The sequence below is a fragment of the Eutrigla gurnardus genome (assembly GCF_963514095.1).
Source record: "Eutrigla gurnardus genome assembly, chromosome: 8".
Classification (NCBI taxonomy): domain Eukaryota; kingdom Metazoa; phylum Chordata; class Actinopteri; order Perciformes; family Triglidae; genus Eutrigla; species Eutrigla gurnardus.
The window spans coordinates 13,067,906-13,087,363 of NC_139922.1; the positions used below are offsets into that span (position 1 = coordinate 13,067,906).

The 19,458-nt window shown below is 45.0% G+C and overlaps 2 protein-coding genes across 3 annotated transcripts; one reads left to right on the forward strand and one right to left on the reverse strand.

The window, feature by feature from the left end:
• Positions 1-872: 872 nt before the first annotated feature.
• Positions 873-15,914, reverse strand: wnt10b (wingless-type MMTV integration site family, member 10b). 2 transcript variants are annotated; one of them, XM_084015049.1, is made up of 5 exons: positions 15,900-15,914; positions 14,328-14,430; positions 2,436-2,698; positions 1,880-2,331; positions 873-1,748 (listed from the first exon to the last, which is right to left on the reverse strand). In XM_084015049.1, exons 2-5 carry the CDS (start codon positions 14,399-14,401, stop codon positions 1,248-1,250), a joined length of 1,290 nt encoding a protein of 429 aa, XP_083871175.1. In that variant the 5' UTR covers positions 14,402-14,430; positions 15,900-15,914; the 3' UTR covers positions 873-1,247. The 2 variants fall into 2 exon arrangements, with proteins under 2 accessions (XP_083871175.1, XP_083871174.1); XM_084015048.1 differs by lacking the exons at positions 14,328-14,430; positions 15,900-15,914 and adding an exon at positions 3,294-3,447.
• On the forward strand, positions 6,032-11,206 carry wnt1 (wingless-type MMTV integration site family, member 1). The gene is made up of 5 exons (XM_084015051.1): positions 6,032-6,490; positions 6,732-6,837; positions 8,375-8,628; positions 8,825-9,090; positions 9,198-11,206. Exons 2-5 carry the CDS (start codon positions 6,737-6,739, stop codon positions 9,687-9,689), a joined length of 1,113 nt encoding a protein of 370 aa, XP_083871177.1. The 5' UTR covers positions 6,032-6,490; positions 6,732-6,736; the 3' UTR covers positions 9,690-11,206.
• Positions 15,915-19,458: the final 3,544 nt, after the last annotated feature.

Below are 19,458 nucleotides of genomic sequence, written 5' to 3' on the forward strand. Positions count from 1 at the left end.
TCTTGATGCTTCTCTCCAGTAATAAAAGTCATACTTTCAGGAAACAATATCCTGCAGCCATAAAAAGTCCTTCTCTCAGCATGAAGTGGCCATAAAAAAGGCTCTCACCTCCCAAATCTGTAGTGCGTACAACTTGCCCCCCCCCTTACACAACACAGACACACACACACACACACACACACACACACACAATCAAACATACACACACCCTTCAGCGACAGTTCGAGACTAAAGCGGGTCCATCTCTCACTTTGACATGTACTACATGTGGGAAGAATCTACGGAGCGCTCGGTCTGATGAAATGGACAAAAACACGAAAAACAAAAAGCTCAGTCATGATTTCATAGGAAAAGTGACACACATCACATAACAGTTATATTCATGAAAAACATGACCACTAGAGACCACAAGTAATCACTATTGTAACAACGGCGTAAATAAATCAGAATGATTAGTTGTTTGCTGTAGTTGTTGCTTGACGAATGGAAGGACTGGATTTGTCTCAAAACTTTCCCATCTCAAGTTTTGAAATTATACATCCTTTAAAAGGCTCATGTGCTCTCTGTCCTTCAAAAAAAACACTGTCCTGTATCTAGAAATAATTTGTGACTGACGCTCAAATAAGTAGTTTGCCCTTTCTAAGATCCAAAAATATACAAATGGAGTATGTCTTAGAGATCATTAGGCTAATGTAATAAACTGCGATAAGACTGTTGTCGGCATCGGTTCACCATCGGCCGGCATACGTCTGTCAGTTACTATAACAACAACAAAACAGGCTCAAACACAATAATATTATTAATAATAAAACATTTACAAATATACATGTACACACCCAAAAAACACCGCTACTGTACAATGAGATGAGTCAGCGTGTAGACGTTGAAATAGAAAGGCTTCTCTGCTGTTGCTCGTCTTCGTTTTGTGCGATCGAATAGATGCGCTGTATGCTGTTTTCATGGCTGAGAGGGCAGCTTCTAAACAGACCATGACAAGACGAATGACATGAGTCACCTCTTCAATCTCTGACTAGGCATTTCGAGAATAACAGGGGCTACAAGGAGAAAATAGATCCCAGATGATGGACTGAAAAAAAGGAAAGGAGGGGGGATAAACAGATTCTCTGGGAGAGTTACACAAGGAGCAAAACAATTGCTTGAACAAAAAGAGTGGGCGAAGGGACAGGCTCGCCATCTTGAGTCCTGGATGGGTAAAGGCAGCCGGGACTGGGAGAGAGAAACTAAATCTACTTGCACACATTGACCCACTCTGTGAGACGACACTCCTCGCACAGCACGTAGCAACACCAGTGGAATCTGCAATTGCAGCGCTCGCTGCGCGTCTGTTTCAGGATGTTGTGTCCGCGGCCGCAGCACAGCGAGCTGCAGCTGTCTGTGTTGTAGCTGGTTTTGTTGCAGATGCGTCCCTGTGTCCCCGGAGAGTCCACGGACACGTCGCGGTCACAGAAATCAGGAGACTTCTCAAAGTACACCAGCTCTCTGGACATGGTTCGACGGCGGCCTCCGTTGAGTCCCGCCATGCTGCCGCTGGCGCTGTTTCCTGTCCGAGGGTTGAAAACCCCATTGTTCTTGTTCTGGGAGTTGACAAAGACGGCTGACAGGAACTTGTCCTTGAGTAGAGAACCCACCATCCGGAACTCTGGAGACACATGCCAGCAGGTCTTAAACTGACAGCTCCCCGACGTGCCGTGACATTTGCACTTCCTCTTCATGTTGTCAGTCACTATCTGTGTACAAAAAGGTAAATGCAACAAATCAGCAATGCAACAATGACCCTGGTGATGAAATGTGCCACTGAGGAGAAAGTCCGGTCTCCATGGGCAACATTAAGAACACAGTGGATATGCACATCACTCACCTGTCGTCCTACTCGGTTGTTATGTATCCTCATGCGAGCGTGGATGTCTCTTGGAGACCCCCGGGAGTCGAGCCAGTCCCTGGAAAAACGGTCCCCAAAGCGGACGTCATGACTGCAGCCCCCCCACTCCCACGTCTCCTGCATGGAGCTCAGCTCATCTGGTAAAGGCTTGAGGAGGGCGGAGGGGTGGCTGGAGCGCAGGTTAGCGGGCAGCTCACCATGGCGACCGTTTAGCTCCGAGGGTAATGACCGCGTCATGCCCAGGCCTACTCCACCCTTCTGCAGGGTCTGCAGCTGCAGCTGTGTGAGTTTCAGCCGGATCTTGTCATCGTCCTGGCGACGCTTGGCCTCACAGCCACACCCCCGCAGCTTGCCCATGCTGCAGGCCGAGGCCACAGAGTGAGCCACACCCGCCGCCAACAGGGCCAGAGAGAAGGCACTCTCGCGAAAACCTGCGAGCAGGAGACACACACACACACACACACACAAGGAGTTGAAAATGACAGACAGCGTAGCTCTAATCGACGGAGCTCATAAGCTTGCCTCAGACTCTCACCCCTGTTGAGGATGGTGTTGTGGTGGGGAAGCTTGCCGAGGCCCTCCAAAGAGGAGCAGTTCCAACGCTGGTCCCGGAGCTGGTACTGGCATTCGTGGATGGCCACTTGGATGCCCTGCAGTGCGGACGCCGTCACGTCGGGGCTCCGCACACACATCCGCATCTGACGTTTACTGAGGCCTGCCAACCTCAGGCACACTGAGTTTGGGGTTAGCACTGGATCTCCTGCCACCTTCAGGCTGAGGATATCATTGCACAGCACCCTGCAGAGAAGGAGAATGAGAGAGAGAGAGACAGAGAGAGGGAGGGTTGGTGAAGGGGTCATCACAGTTAACCAGGAGGTCATTAGTCAAATCCAGAGAAGTGGGAAGATGTCTTGGATACTTAAGAAAATCAGAAAAATAATTTAAAAAAAAACCCGGTAAGATTTAAGATTAGGCAAAATTAAGATCATCACTAAGGGATTACAAATAAAATGTGTTAATCAATTGCACAACAATTTACCATGAGTTTCTGCGGATGTTGCTTAACACAGAATATAATGTTAAACAGATCGCCCAGCTGTGGTGTCCCAAAAGCAAGAGAGTTATTTGCTAAATCATCTCATGGAGAAATAACAATGGTGGGAATTATAATAAATACTACATTCTTTCTGGCATAGCTAAGACTTTTAGAAAGGCTGCAAAATGAGTAAACATTGATTGCAATGTCTCAATATTACACAGAATCAGCGTTTTTAACTAAATATTTTAAATATCCTTTTAAACCGTACAGTCATACACAACTCCCGTCGAATTCCATGTAGCTACAACGCGCGTGTAACATCCACACTGTCCTGGCGCTCTCAAGTGCACTCACGTTAATGCAGGTGACATAAGTGCTGCTGCCAAAATCAGGAATTGGTCCCAACGGAGTTTGTTTGATAGCTCCATTTTGTTAAGCGTCTTTCGCAGCGTGACATTAAAGCACTAGTTATAACGTCCTGTGCTGAAGAAGAATATCACAACAACAACAACAAAAAAAGAAGAAGAGGAGTGGAGTATTATCGATGCACCGCCAAACGACCGAAGAGTGAGAGAGAGAAAAGAGGAGCTCGGGGGCGAGAGCAAACGGGGGAGGGTGGGGGGGGGGAGTGAGGGGAGGAGATGCCTCCACAGGCGGCTGTTTGTAAAATATTGGCCAACGTGAAAGTTGGATCACCAGTTGATCATTTTATCATTTGAGAGCGTTATCATTCGTCCAGGCGTAAAAAGGACGTCTCCAAACTTTTACGCACAAGCACCACGTTGAGCGCCGCGCACACAGCGGTCTCACGTTCTGGGAGATCATGTAAAATACTGGATCCTATAAACATATTTAATAGGATATACAAATTGGTGTGTTTAGACTCAGCTTTTTTCATTGTGCGCCGGTATATTACGTAGCATCGACATCCATTCCGGAGAGAAAGGACAAAGGAAAGCTCCTTCAAATGAAATATGGAAAGCCAAAGAAAATGTTCTCCATAAAGGGGTGAGTTAAATGATGAATGGGGGGAGGGGAGAGCTGCTGGTTCCACTGTACGACAGGGAGGCAGCAGCAGGCAGGCGGCTCCACTAACAGACCCTCCAACAATACTGTTTTTAGTCATGTGGTCCCCCTTCCTCCAACCTCCATCAGAGCGGCTGTTTCTCATTGTTGTGTTTGAAACAACTTCACTTTGTCACTCCAAAGTCTTTATTCAGAGTCTAAACTCAAATACATAAATTACGGGACTGACAGGATTGATTTTTGTGATTATTTGCACGTTGTGGCGTCAAGTGCTGCGACAAAAGAAAATGACAAATAATTAATGGATTCATTAAAACGTTCGTGATGCGTCAGAGGAATTTGCCTTTTTATGGGTTTTAAATACATCTTGCGCATATTGAACGAATAAAAAGCATCTCAATTATCTATTCAAATTCGTTTTCTAGCAGTAATGGCAGGCTTATGAAGCTTATGACTTATGACTCTCGGGCCTTCCGTTGTTCGGCATCGAATCAATGCGCATATTGATCCAAATTAAATCTAATGTTGATTCAACAGGTTAATCAGCTACTCATGCAGTTAGACTGCTAATGATTCCGCAAATTTAAATCATTATCTCGAGCAGTCTTCAAACAGTTGTTGGGCTGTTGGGAAACGAGAAGGTGCATGTGGGCTGCTTTCATAAAATTAAGTTAAAAAACCCCCCTCGAACACGGTTCGCATAGTGACACCAATTCACCTAATCTCCTTCCATTCCCTAAACTGCAGCAATGAAAAGTGCTTTAGCATTCTGCCTCGGCGTGTATATCTAAGTGGCTTAAAAAGTGATTTGAAGTTGATTTGTATATAAAAGGCCCCCTTTATCCGGATTGAAGCTCTAATCTGCTCGGTGTCGCATGACTGCTCCAGGAAACCCGTTTGAGCACCTTCATATAAGGCTGGAGTATAGCCTACACGTAGTGTTGCTGTCATTAAATCCCTCTTTTTTTTTTTTTTTTTACAAAGCCCACTTCCTTTTACTGTCATCTGAGGGAGGGAGAGAGAGAGAGAGAGAGAGACGCGCACACACACACACACACACACACACACACACACACACACACACACACACACACACACACACTCACAGAAAGAGAGAGATTATTCAAACTCCAACCGCTGCAGTGACTAATGTGGAGCATGCAAATTAGCAGATAAATGTCACATAATGAAACATTCGCCAGTGAACCAACATGGAGAGGCTTGGGGACACTGTAGCCTGCTCCTAGTCTGGGGTTAGATGATGCCGCAAAGTGGCTCAAGCTGTGATTACACTGGGCTCCATGTGCGTCGAGGGAGGTCTGCAGGCCAGATGTTTGGAATGGTTTTTATTTTTACTCGTCCCCCTCTTTTCCTGGTTCATCATACATCAAACTTCTGATTGGAGGCTGTATTTCATCCCTCTAGCGCTCGAAAAAAACACACATTTAAGTAGCTCAGCAGGCAGGGTGATATTTATGACACTTAAGAGCGTTATCATTGCGAAATTCTACAGGCGACGCTCGTTGTGCGTGTGCACGCGCGTGTTGAGCTATAACGACTGATGATAATAGCTGTGTTTATTAGGTCAGTTGGTATCTAATAGCAGTAAGAGACCCTCGTGACGTATTTGAATTAAACGCTATTAATAACTGGTGGAATAAAGTCAAACACGAGTGCATTTATAAAAAGGGATGCGTGTAAAAAAAAAGGAAAGGAAATGAACAGAAACATCCTTAGTCACTGCACATTTTGAGAGCGCGTTTGGAGAAAGGAGGAGGAGATGCGGTTAGGGAGTAGGCTAATCCAACCACCGGGTAAAAAGGGCAGTTTAGATGGCTCATATTCTGCTGTAACTGTATTGCACCGTGACACCAGCTTTGAGCGGCGGCGGAGCACCAAACCGGGCGCACCCACAGCATCTGTACCAAGACATCACTGCTCCAGGGGCCACTTCTCTTTTTTTTCCGCGAGACTGGATGTGGAAGCGAGCGCGCGGCCAGTGGGAAAATACTTTCAGACGCACACATTTACAGGGAATCGATTACGCGTGGACCGTGAGATCCCACAAGTAATATGCGCAACTCTGTGGATTGCACTGTTTTTTTTTTCTTTCTTCCTCCTCCTTTCTCCTTTCTGCCCAGTTGTGTTTCCTTATTCATTGTGCGCCCTATGAAGAGCATTAACTATCCCTCCCTCCAATCCTATTGAAAAGGGCTCCGAAAAAAAACAGAGGGAGATGAGAGCAGCAAATCCCTTTTTTATTCCCCTCGTAGCGCTCAATAAGAGAAGAATGTGTTGCCTATCAGTCACCGAGGGGATCAAGTCTTCGGGACTGTCCCACACGTTCAATGCGCCGTGCAGAGCATCACTGAGAGAGACAGAGTGAAGAGGGCTGCAGCAGCAGTAGTATCCTGTCTGGACACTTCACATCATTTAGCAACCTGTCTCCACTCAAGATCCATTTAAGTCAATTAGGGCTGCCTGCCTCTCTCACCTTTCAAGTCCTCTCACCGGACTGTGGCGCGGTGAGTATCTTGCAGCGTTTTCATTATACAGTTCATCATATAGTGATAAAATATATTATCACTTTTGGAAGTTATTGCGATGTGATGCAATGCAGGACTTCAAATATTTGTTTTTTGACTGTTTTTCCGATTTGTTATAAAAACAAATGTGTGCTTATGTGTTAGAATGAGTAACCATCCAAGATATTTGCAACGACAATTAAATCCATTTGACATCCTCCTCCTCGTCTTTGACCTGAAGGAACGATGAGGAGTCTGGCGCTGCTGCTAGGGGTGAAAGCCGCCTGCATCCTGCTGGTGTCTTCGCTCTCAGGCACGGGGGCCGTCAACAACAGCGGCCGGTGGTGGTGAGTTCCCCAGATACTGTGCATGCATTCACCATTCAGCATCCATACGAGTGGAAACGTTATTGTAAGCGGCGGTGCGCGCGGGGAAGCGCCCGCGCTACTGTGTGAACGGTGTTTTATTGGGCAGCTGCATGCGCGCTCCAAATAATGTGTTAGTTTTGGCACCGTTCACAACTCCTGTTCAGCCTTTGAACAAAAAAAAAATCCCATGATATTAAAGCTTGTGGGGTTTTCCCTTTTAATATATTGCCATTTCTGTGGAATTAGCCAGCAGGCTTTTTAACAATAAAATAAATACATTTGTAATCGGCCTAATTACAGGTTGGATCGATTTAATTGACTCTCTCTTTCTCGCTGCTCCCTGTCATTTGGACATTGCGGTTTGAACACGAGACAACTTGTTTCAGTCCAATGTGGGATAAATTGAACATGGAGTTATTTAATAGCTGAAAATGAATCCCATACGAGGTCTTGCCCATGGCCGTGTTATTTAATTCATTCTAAATTCGACTTCCTAAAACGACTCCTGCCAATTCCACTGCGTTCCACAGGAAAAAAAACAACCATGTTGCGCGTCAGTGCGGCATATTGCCTTGCTTTTGTTTAAAACTATCTAAACTGTGGGTTGGGTTTGTTAGGGCAACGATTTAACGAAATATTTGGTCGTTTTTTGGCGTCATTAGATGGACAGTGTTGTATTCGCGCACAACGTCAGGCGTTTTCAAATATTTCGAATGTCAGCTGAAAAAGAAAACGTCTAGGAGGGGAAGAAAAACGCACCACAGATTTGTTGGAATGAAGAAAGCGTCCAAAAAGACGACATTATTGTTAATGTTCCCAGGCCTCACCACACGACCGTCTGGGTCAGCCCTCTAACAGGCCCAAACGTCTCCGGATGATGATGCTCAACACAGCCAGCTGACTGCACTACATGAGGATGAATAACTTTCTAGCAGATATTACCAGCAGATTAAATGGGAAATTATATAGCAGCCTGACATCTTCTGAAACTCCAACAAAATCTGAAATTTGTATACATACAGAATATTCTGATATCACATGGAGTTATTAATAGGATAAAACAAAGTAATGTAAACAGAGTCTATACAGAATGTGCATCTTTTGGGGGGGGGGGTTACATTTACAGCAAACCTAAAGGCCTAAAGTTTGGTGTTGTAGGGCATTTTGAAAGGATGATCTCACATCATTGGACGATCTGATCTAAAAGTGTAGCCCACTTCTCTCCAGCGTTTGGCTTATCATGTGACAAAAAAAACAGAATCTGGTCACAATTTCTAGGATGTGACACATCATTATATCTGGTTCTGATCCAAACCTGTATTCCACCATCTCATTGTCTTGAAGCAGAGCAACGCACTTGCGTTTTACATAAAGAAAACTGTAATTTTAACAAGGCACAACACTCAGGAGCTGCCAAGACACATCAGTTTAAGACTTTAGAGGGTCACAGAAGGGGCTTCGTGAATAAACTGCCAGCCCCTTGACTCTGATTTGCTTTGTCTTTGTGTTGTGCCAGGGGTATTGTCAATGTGGCCTCCTCATCCAACCTCCTCACCAATTCCAAGAACGTGCAGTTGGTCCTGGACCCGAGCCTGGCCCTACTGAGTCGTCGCCAACGCCGGCTGATACGGCAGAATCCTGGCATCTTGCATGCCATCGCCGCTGGGCTACACACTGCCCAAAAGGAGTGCAAGTGGCAGTTCCGCAACCGCCGCTGGAACTGCCCGACCACCCACAGCCCAGCAGTTTTTGGGAAAATTGTCAATCGCGGTAAGCCTCTCTTGTCTTTTTTTTTTTTCACCAGGCATTATTTGGACAGTTTTGGCCAGGATGTAATGGAATCTCTTGTACGTGTTTAAAAGGCTTTGTCTCTAAATATTTTCGCATTCTGGGTAAAAACTTGGCAGAGCGAGGCCTAAAACGCTGGAATTGGTTCTGATGGGAAGTTTTGATGTCGTTTCTTCAGGTTGCCGAGAAACAGCATTTGTATTTGCCATTACCAGCGCAGGGGTGACCCATGCTGTGGCCCGCTCCTGCTCAGAAGGGGCCATTGAGTCGTGCACATGCGATTACCGCCGCAGAGGGCCTGGAGGGCCAGACTGGCACTGGGGGGGCTGCAGCGACAATGTAGACTTTGGCCGGATGTTCAGCCGGGAGTTTGTGGACTCCAACGAGAGGGGCAGAGATCTGCGCTACCTCACCAACCTACACAATAACGAGGCCGGTAGAATGGTAAGAATTGCCAGAATGCACTGATGGAATTCTGATAAGCTCAAAATGTATTTGTGCTTCCCACTTGGTTAGATCGTATCAATAACCTTTGGTCTTCCTCTCTGCAGACTGTGTCATCAGAGATGCGTCAGGAGTGTAAGTGCCATGGCATGTCGGGCTCCTGCACTGTGAGTACCTGTTGGATGCGCCTGCCCAGCTTCCGCACAGTGGGAGACTTCCTTAAGGACCGGTTTGATGGGGCATCCAGAGTTGTTTATGCCAACAAGGGAAGCAACCGGGCCTCTCACCGAGCCGACCCCCGACACCTGGAGCCCGAAAACCCAGCGCACAAGCCCCCCTCCGCCATGGACCTGGTCTATTTTGAGAAATCACCAAACTTCTGTTCCTACAATGGCAAAAGTGGCACGTTGGGAACTTCTGAAAGAACATGCAACAGCTCTTCTCCGGGCCTGGATGGATGCGAGCTGCTCTGCTGTGGACGTGGGTTCAAGACCCGAACTGAGACCGTGACTGAACGTTGCCACTGCACCTTCCACTGGTGCTGTCACGTCAGCTGCTTGAACTGCACCAGTACACGGACAACACACCAATGTCTATGATCATGGGTGAATATTTAGTCATATTTGAAATGTAAAGGAGAACATATTAGCAAAACAGGTAACTGGTTAAGAAAGCCACTAGCACACAGGTGGTTTGAGACGTTGGGTAGAACGTAGAAGCTGCAAAGCTTCAAAGCGGGTAAACTGATACAGGGAACTCTCTGGCACAAAAAAAAGTGTGTTTTTGAAAGAGGGAGATGGTGAAAAGCACAAATCTATGAACAGGGTATAGAGGGAGTATATGTGCTTGCTCCTTACCTTTGATGCTTCACAGTATTAGAGGGTATTTGATCACTACAACCATCCATGTAGAATGGAAATCATCCACATCCCTCGAGTGTTTACACTGTGGATAAATAGAAATTATGTAGTGATGAATCGATTGCTGTAACCAGGTACTACTAGAGCTTTCTTCTCCCCCACAGAGGGCAGAGAGACTGGACACAATGTTTCACAGATGTTTCTGTGGCCAGAGAGCCACAAACATGTGCTCTCATAAACTGGTGAAGACCTTTTAACAAAGGGGATTTATTTAAAAAGAAAAAGAAAAAAGAAGTTTGTTTTGTTTTGCCGAAGTTTGGCGTCTCTCACATCAAACTGTGTGAACTTTATCTCCAGGTATGGGCTGTCTGTTCCCGACTTGTGTACAAAGGCCCTGGATGCAGTCCAACCACTTATAATTTCCTCATCGCATTTGCCCTTTTTTATTTAGATTTCTCTGGAGTTGAATACACCTTAATTCTGATTCGTCACTCTGAATTACCATAGGATGGTCTTAATTTTACACAACAAGGTCCGGTGATCGTAGGAGAATAGAAACTGACTGAACAAATCGTAGAGAGGAAATGTAATTTGAATGTATTATAAAGACACTGAATATCATGGATAGACTAGATCTGAGGGGTCATTATTTAAAAAAAAAATGTAAAAAAAGGAATGAAATGTGACCGGCAGAATCTCACAATGCTCACAAAATTTAAACTAATGGCATTTTGAGATGAGATTAAAGTAACAACAAAACCAAAATGCTAAATTCCTGTTTATATATGAGTGTAGCGTTAATGCGGTCCTGGTTTTAAGGCGTATGTGTATGACTTCAAGCTAGGCAGTAAAAAGCAGATACACGTTTTATTTTGATGAAAACAGCCTCTGCAAAATGGATCTTTCTGTATATCAGCTATAAGAACCAAAATGCTGTAAATATAAAAGTATATGAATATATTTATAATGAATTTGTAAGTTTTCTGAATTATTCATGTATCTGTCTGTGGCTGGAGAATATGCCATCATCATTGTCAAATCAGGAGATGTTTTGCTCTTATGCCTTTTTCTATTTGGTGTAATGTAGCTGACACAAAGCCGACTCTTACTAGAAACATTATCATGTCTTTGCTAGTTTCCTGTAAAAACAAAAAGAAAAGAAAAGAAAAAAGACTTGTGTTCATGCACTGAATATTTACCATTTTTATTAGTGTAAATAAAAAATATTTATTTGAGGATTTTTATACTGTTATAGAGCGATGTAAGAAAATACTTCTTTTTTTTTTTTTAGATTTTAATCAAAAGATTTAGGCTCCAGTTGGTTTTGTATTGTATAGAACAATAAAGTCTATATTTTCAATTAAGTTGCCCTCCTGAATGTGTCAAAAGATGCTATTATGTCAGTTGTAGTCTGTGTTTGAGATAGTTTTGACAACCAACCAAGTGAACATATAAGCCTGTCCCTGGGTGTCCTTTGCTTAATCCTATTACCACGACCAAAGAAGCCTCTTTCTCCGGCTCACAAAACATCCCTGCATCTGTGCTCCCAACCACAAGACACTGCCCCAGCTTATCCAGCCACATACCTTATATTATACAGTATAGGACTTTACTGCATTCAATGTTTGCTTCTCTTTCTTAATGTTGGAAATAAATAAAGAAATAGCATGACAAAATAATGAAAACCTAGAGTCTCCCCCAGCCCTGGCAAGCGGACTAACCACAGGGGTTTGGAAAGCTTTACACCCTCTACTTAGCCCACCACAGCACAGGAGTAGCCACGGTCATGCAGATAGCGCATAGTAAGGCTACCAACACTAATAACAGAACAACAAAGTTGTAGCTGTAAGGGTAGACCAGGTGACGTAGCACTAAGCATGGGGTCAGGATGAGACATTTTGTGAGTTACACTCTTGATGTGACAGGGTAAAATGAGGGATCACAAAGATGGTAAGTAATAAATCAACTGAAATTTTAGCATCTAATAGACAGTGTAAATGTTTAAACTGGATCAAAATTCTGCAAATTAAGGATGAACAGTCTTCCAAAACAGAAAGATGACATAAAAATGTATATTATCGCAGGGTAATACATCTTTAAAACTTAATACATATTCTGCCTTGTATGACTGGATGAACATTTGGATTGTGAAAATGTGAAAATAGAGAAAAAGTCAAGGGAAAGCAAAAGCTCACGAATGTGAAAACGATACAATCCTGGCTTGAGAGAGAATTGCAATCGTGGACGTGCAGAAAGAAACAAAAGAAACAGAGAGTGGCAGACAGATTTATAAAAGAAGAGGGAAGGCAGAGTTCAAATCCCAGGCGTGAGAGTGAGGTGGGAGAGTTGGTAGAGAGCGAGTAGAGGGGGTGCTGCCTGTGGGAGTGCTGAGGAGTCAGTGATAATTAGCTCAATTAGTGACAAAGGCAGTGTAATAAATACCGACTTAGTGTCTGGGTCCCTGCTGGCCTCTCCCTGCGCAGCCTGCGATGTGGCCCTGGCCTGACGGACAATTCATTAAACTGACAAAATACCCCACCGTCCAGGCGTGACGCAGCGAGTTAGCCCCCTACAGGCGCTGCTCATTGTTCTAATTGTCTGGGCTGGAGTCACTTTGTGGCCGCCTCCTCCTTCACCCACCCCGCCTTCGCACCCTGCCTTCAAAAAGCCCATGGAGTTAATGCCCCTACCTTACTCTGTAAGTAGGTGATCGGCAGGTTGGAGAGAAAAAAAAAGCAGTAAGAGTTCCTTGGGGTGGGGCAGCTGGTGGGGGAGGCAGTGGGATTAGCGAATGGAGGTTGCCTGGGAGTGCTGGGAGCAGCACCGATCGGAATGTAGGAGAGATGAGTCCAGAAGCTCGGATGCGGGACAAAGCGAGAGTTAATAAGGAAAGATTGAAGGAGCTGGCGACAATGGGCCGCCACCCGAGTCGAGATGAAATTGCTTCCGAGGATTATTGGGAGAGGGTGTGAGCGTTGTAGGCTTATTGTGTGAGTGTGTGTTTGGTTGGGCATTTTGTGTGTGCAGGGGGAGTGCTGGATTGATGGCTGCCCCTCTGGTTGGGGAGCAGGGGACCAGGGGAGGCTAACCGGCTGTTCCCACAGTCTGTTCTGCTGCAGCCACCTTTGACACACGGGGCTGCCAGGCGGCGAGCAGGCAGCCATGGTGAGAAGGGCAAAAACAAAAACAACAGCTTCACTACACAAAAGTCACTGTCTCTGGAAGCCTGGCGGAGAAGTGCGGGCTGGAGGTGAGGGAGTGAGGAGGGCAAAAGGGGAAGGAGAGCAGTAAAGTGTGACAGCATGGATTAAAATGGCACAAAATCCCACCAGTTAATGTATTGCCATTATCTTCAGATAATAACACATTGACACCTGGTTGTGGCATTGTTTGTACATTATTTATTTATTTATTTTACTAAATAGTCATCTAAAAAAATATGACATTAGAACTGGGGCTTACTAATTGTTACATGGTCCATTTCCTATCAGGATAAATAATTTTTTCCCCCATTTTATCAGCAAAATGCTTTCTGATGCTGTCTTTATAGGACCCTTAACTTCAGTGGCAACATGACAGGGATACGCAGTTAAGTAACAGGAAACTAAGAAAGGGAGCCACACTTCCTGCCTTTGACCTGAGAGCGAGTGTCACACAAAAAGAAATGGAAAAAATAGTGTTTAAGCATGAGAAAGGAAACGGTTTTCACTTTCCACATTGTGCTCCTTACAATAATCAGGTCAATCACCACCGAACATGCAGAGAAGATGATACGGCATAATGATGGCACAGCAGCTTCATATTAAAATTCCTGCTAAATTGCGGAAAAATGTTTGCCCGTTGGGTGGAGTTGGCTTTAATATGAAGGGCGTATGATAAGGAATTTAGAATTGGGTTTGGGTCACCGCAGTGAATGATAGGCTGCTCACTGTGTGGCTTGGATCTGGCACACAATACCGATTTTATTTCGTGCTGCCTTAACCTCGCATTGTAATCCTTGCATTCGATTGCGGGCCAACTTCCAATTAATTAGGGCATTGTTATGACGGGAACACCCTCATTTGTTTGGTGCCTTTTAGTGACCGCAGGGGCTGTTATGTAATAAGATATGCATTTACAGCCTCATCACCCACACATCACATAAAGAATTATAATCAACCCAAGCTCACATTAAGTTACAGAAAACTACAGAGCGGATTAGTAGCGGTCAATACATTGGGTCAGATTTACACAAATTCAAATCCGATTTCTAGGAAAGAATGAAAAGAGCGTGTAAATGTGTGTGAGTTTGCGTGCATACTCAAGCCAGTGTGTGGGTGTGTGGATGGCAGCTGGGAGGCAGACACAGTCCAGGAGAATCGTCCCCTAGCAACTGACCTTTTCGGCAGATGGCAGTTCCAGAGTAACAGCCACCCAGCATCACAATGGCCGTGGCCTCCTAACATCTCCATCACTTCATCATCTACCGGCCTGCCACAACCTGTCACACGCAGGAAAAGAGGGAAGGTTACATTCATCCCAGCATGCATAAGTGTCCACGCTTTTTTTTTTTTTTATCCTCTCACTACAAGTCCAAAACATTCCACACATATCAGTTTGGGTCTGCCCTCCGCTGTTCCCATGTTCCTGGAGTATGCAGCAGGGCAGGCGAAGGGGATGAGAGGAGGATAGATTTAGGAGAGACACAGCGCAAACCTCCAGACACTCTAAAACCACTGTTTTCCGTTGTTGGGTTTTCTGCACATAGTGAATCAGGGTGGGAATGTGGACAGACCACTCGACCATAGTGAGCAATCAGTATGATGTCTGTGGTCAGGCTCTGTGCCCCTGTGGAGCGAGATGGAGAGCGAGCCCTGCAGTTAAGGTGGGAGGGATATAACTTTGTGGTGTTTGTGCGTGTGTGCCTTTGTGACATGCCAGCACTCTTCACATGTGTATAAAGATGTCATGAGCAGGAGCCTCCTGTGTGTGAATGCATGTAGGCATGAGTGAAGTGGCATGGGCTGATAATATATTTGGAGTTATCGACACTCCCGACCCGCTGCACTTACACAGCTTGACCCTCTGTTGGCCCATTTTTTGTTGATATTAAAATACTTTTTCTTAACATCTAGACTGCTGAGTTAAACACCTCTTTACCATGAAACATCACCTCTGAATAGCTAAAAATAATAATAAAAAAAATAAAGTGGTATTGCAAACACTGAATGGCCAGTTTAAAGTACCATTGGAGAAAAACCCTGGAATGCAAAGGCAATAGTTATTCAACAAGAAAAGATTAAAATCCCAAATCACACATCTGTGAATGGTAAACCTGGCGAGACGAGACAACAAACAGATAAAGTGACATGTCAAAATCAGTTCCACACGGATTAAGTGTTTTAGGTGGAAAACTGTGCGTCACAATATGACTAAACCACTGTATATTCTGAGGGAGATCATATGCTAGCAAACACTGTTAGTCCTCCTGTAAACAGAGCTGCAATTACAGGGAAAGATGTTGGGCAAGGACACCCAACAGTAGAATATGTTTACAGACATTTGACAATGTATGGGTACAGCACAGCAGAGCTTCAGCTCCGACATCCAGGCAAAATATGAGCAGAAAGTGTGATGGAATTTCTGTGACACAACATAAGCCTGCACATTATTTCAACTGTCAGCACGTAGGAAGCCTGCACTTATTCAAATCAGACCTGCCAGTAATAAATTACAGCAATATGTGACTGGCTATATTGAATGTTAACACTTCTATTCATCCAGGTGTATCTTAAAACTGTCAAAATGTAGGATGGTTTCGTATCATACTATGTTAATGTGTTCCTTGCCTGGACGTGGGATCAGTTGTGCTACACAGCAAAATATGATTAACCACAGCAGGCCAGAATTACTGTATCTGCACCGAAGCAATAGATGTGACTCTGATGGTTTTATATTCAGTTGGTCCACCTTGATATCATTTAGACCACAACATGCCATCTCTGAGTCAATAAACAGTTTCGAGAAATGTCTGAAGGCATGGGGCCATTACATCTAATCTAGTAATACTGTTGAAAACAAAAGGAGAAATGCTCAGTTTTTGGTTTTAATTACAAGCTGTGTTTTACAGCGATAGTGGGCGAGGGCTCAGTACTGACACAGCAGTAGAGGAATGTTTATTTGCTGCAGTTAAGGAGCTGAGTGGCTTGCAGGAACTATGACACATTCCTGTGTCACTGGCTATCCCGCTCGCAGACACACTATCATATTCACACACTGGCGCCCCATGTGTTGGTTCACTGCTGCACAGACACACACACACAACTATTCCCTCTTAACGCGGCCTGCACACATCCACAAAATGTGGCACCTCTGGAAGCGGTAAGCATGCCCACACAATATGCTCACCCATTGCAACTTTGTGTGACATGACTTACTAGGCCTAATACTTCCCCTGTGGGTCACAGTGAGCGTGTGTGCGACTTTAAGATGAATTATTCACGCCTTACTGCAACAAATGTGCACGTGTGCATCCTAATATGCATGTGTGGCTGGCTGCACACACCTCTCCATTTTTCCTTCTGTAGTCCTATCCGTTATTCCCAGCATCTGGCAGCCAAAGCCTGTAAAGAAGACATTTCTTGGCGACTGTTTTTTAAAAGGCAGTGACACAGGGGACAGCCAACCACAGGAGCCACACATCTTCCAATCTACATGCATACTGAGAACTGGTCACAAAACAGAACCGCCCCAATCTCCGGTTCTCAAAACACACACAAGTTCTTTCCTTCATGTCCCACTCACACACGATACTGCTCCCATCCGCCCTTGTCTCTCTGCAATATACTCACCCAAGCTTTGAGGGCTAATCGCTTCCAGAGTCAGAGCTGTCCTACAAACTGTGCCAGAAGGCTTTCAGTAGATTTTGCACCATAAAAGTTGCATCTGGTCCCCTAAATGAATATAATGTGAGTGTAATACATGAGCTGGATGAGCTACACAGCAGAAGTGCTGCAATTTGATGTACAAATATTTTTAATTAAGTGATATTAAATGTTCTTGACATGGGCGATGTCCAAAGTGCAAAGTTACATTTAAGAAGATTTGCTCTGTAAAGGTCACCATTTGGGATGTTACATCTATCAACAAATGCTAAAAGGACACTGAACCATCAACAGTGCCTTGTAAAAAAAAGACTACTGAAAGATTATTTGCACCCTGAGTTCACCTGAATGTGTCCTTGGTTGACACTCTGCTGCGGAAAATATAAACACATTCTTTCTGTAATTGAAATGGCACAATAAATCAATAATTAATATCACGTGCAAATTGGGGTCCAGCTGCAGTGAGCAGCTTGACTGAAGTGCAAGCATGTTGAGAGACATTTTTGTTTTGCTTGGCTGCTACTCATAAACTTTTCTGGCACGTGGATCATCTGAAAGACAAATGGGTGTGTTGGCTTGATAGAACAATTGTATTAATTTCGAGTTAAGGTTACACATTTATCGAGCAGCCAGAGTAGTTCCTTTGAGGATCCTCTGGGATATAGACAAGTTGGTTGGATTTCAGCTTGATTTTGGAACATAGCTTGGATGAGGTGGCCTGTGAAGGACTGTGGGAAGTGGGACGGAGTAAGTCAAGTGAATACACACTGTAAACGTTGTCCGCACATTAGCCAGGTATAAAGCTTAGGGAACGCTCACCTGTGTAATGCACCACAGGTCTTGGGATTTCTTTAAGAGCCCTCTTCCTTGTTTATAGTGGACTTGTCTTATTTGTCTTCATCTTCAACATTGTATTGCATCTGAAATGCTCCCCTGACACCCTGGAGAAGAAATGATAAGGATATTAGATAGTTACCCCCCTGGGGACATTCGACCTGTGTCTTCTGACTGTGTCTTATTCTAACTGTTGATTAATTATGGCTTTCATCACAGAACGTTGTAGTCCATGATTTCAAAATGAGTACATTTTAAGTTTTATAAAAGATATTAATATGACTGTTGAACACAATCTACATATGGGCCTAAATGTCCATTTTCCAAATCACAAAGACCCAGGACCACCATCACTATGACCCAGGTGCATCATCACTATGACCCAGGTGCATCATCACTGATGACCCAGGTGCATCATCACTATGACCCAGGAGCATCATCACTATGACCCAGGAGCATCATCACTATGACCCAGGTGCATCATCACTGATGACCCAGGTGCATCATCACTATGACCCATGAGCATCATCACTATGACCCAGGTGCATCATCACTGATGACCCAGGTGCATCATCACTATGACCCAGGAGCATCATCACTATGACCCAGGTGCACCATCACTATGACCCAGGAGCACCATCACTATGACCCAGGTGCATCATCACTGATGACCCATGAGCATCATTACCGACCCAGGAGCACCATCACTATGACCCAGGTGCATCCTCACTGATTACCCAGGAGCACCATCACTATTACCCAGGAGCTCATCACTATGACACAGGAGCATCATCACTATGACACAGGAGCATCATCACTATGACACAGGAGCATCATCACTATGACCCATGAGCATCATCACTATGACCCAGGAGCATCATCACTATGACCCAGGAGCACCATCACTATGACCCAGGTGCATCATCACTATGACCCAGGTGCACCATCACTATGACCCAGGACCATCATCACTATGACCCAGGACCATCATCACTATGACCCAGGACCATCATCACTATGACCCAGGTGCATAATCACTATGACCCAGGAGCATCATCACTATAACCCAGGAGCATCATCACTATGACCCAGGAGCACCATCACTATGACCCAGGAGCACCATCACTATGACCCAGGAGCACCATCACTATGACCCAGGAGCATCATCACTATGACCCAGGAGCATCATCACTATGACCCAGGAGCACCATCACTATGACCCAGGACCATCACTATGACCCAGGACCTTCATCACACTATGACCCAGGAGCACCATCACTATGACCCAGGAGCACCATCACTATGACCCAGGAGCATCATCACTATGACCCAGGAGCACCATCACTATGACCCAGGAGCACCATCACTATGACCCAGGAGCATCATCACTATGACCCAGGAGCATCATCACTATGACCCAGGAGCACCATCACTATGACCCAGGAGCACCATCACTATGACCCAGGAGCATCATCACTATGACCCAGGAGCACCATCATCACTATGACCCAGGAGGAGCATCATCACTATGACCCAGGAGGAGCATCATCACTATGACCCAGGAGCATCATCACTATGACCCAGGAGAACCATCACTGATGACCCAGGATCATCATCACTATGACCCAGGTACATCATCACTATGACCCAGGTACATCATCACTGATGACCCAGGATCATCATCACTATGACCCAGGAGCTTCATCACTATGACCCAGGAGCACCATCACTATGACCCAGGAGCATCATCACCGACCAGTGCAAATCAACAAGTGGGACATTATGAACGTCAGCCATCTAGTGGAAAGAGT

Excerpts from the sequence above, each read along its gene's own strand:
- wnt10b (XM_084015049.1), bottom strand. The coding sequence starts at position 14,401 with ATGGAGATGTTAGGAGGCCACGGCCATTGTGATGCTGGGTGGCTGTTA. Across the intron at positions 2,699-14,327 it reads AACTGCCATCTGCCGAAAAG|GGTGCTGTGCAATGATATCC; the intron begins GTCAGTTGCTAG and ends CCTTCTCTGCAG. Across the intron at positions 2,332-2,435 it reads CAACACCATCCTCAACAGGG|GTTTTCGCGAGAGTGCCTTC; the intron begins GTGAGAGTCTGA and ends TCCTGCTCGCAG.
- wnt1 (XM_084015051.1), top strand. The coding sequence starts at position 6,737 with ATGAGGAGTCTGGCGCTGCTGCTAGGGGTGAAAGCCGCCTGCATCCTG. Across the intron at positions 6,838-8,374 it reads AACAACAGCGGCCGGTGGTG|GGGTATTGTCAATGTGGCCT; the intron begins GTGAGTTCCCCA and ends GTGTTGTGCCAG. Across the intron at positions 9,091-9,197 it reads ATAACGAGGCCGGTAGAATG|ACTGTGTCATCAGAGATGCG; the intron begins GTAAGAATTGCC and ends TCCTCTCTGCAG.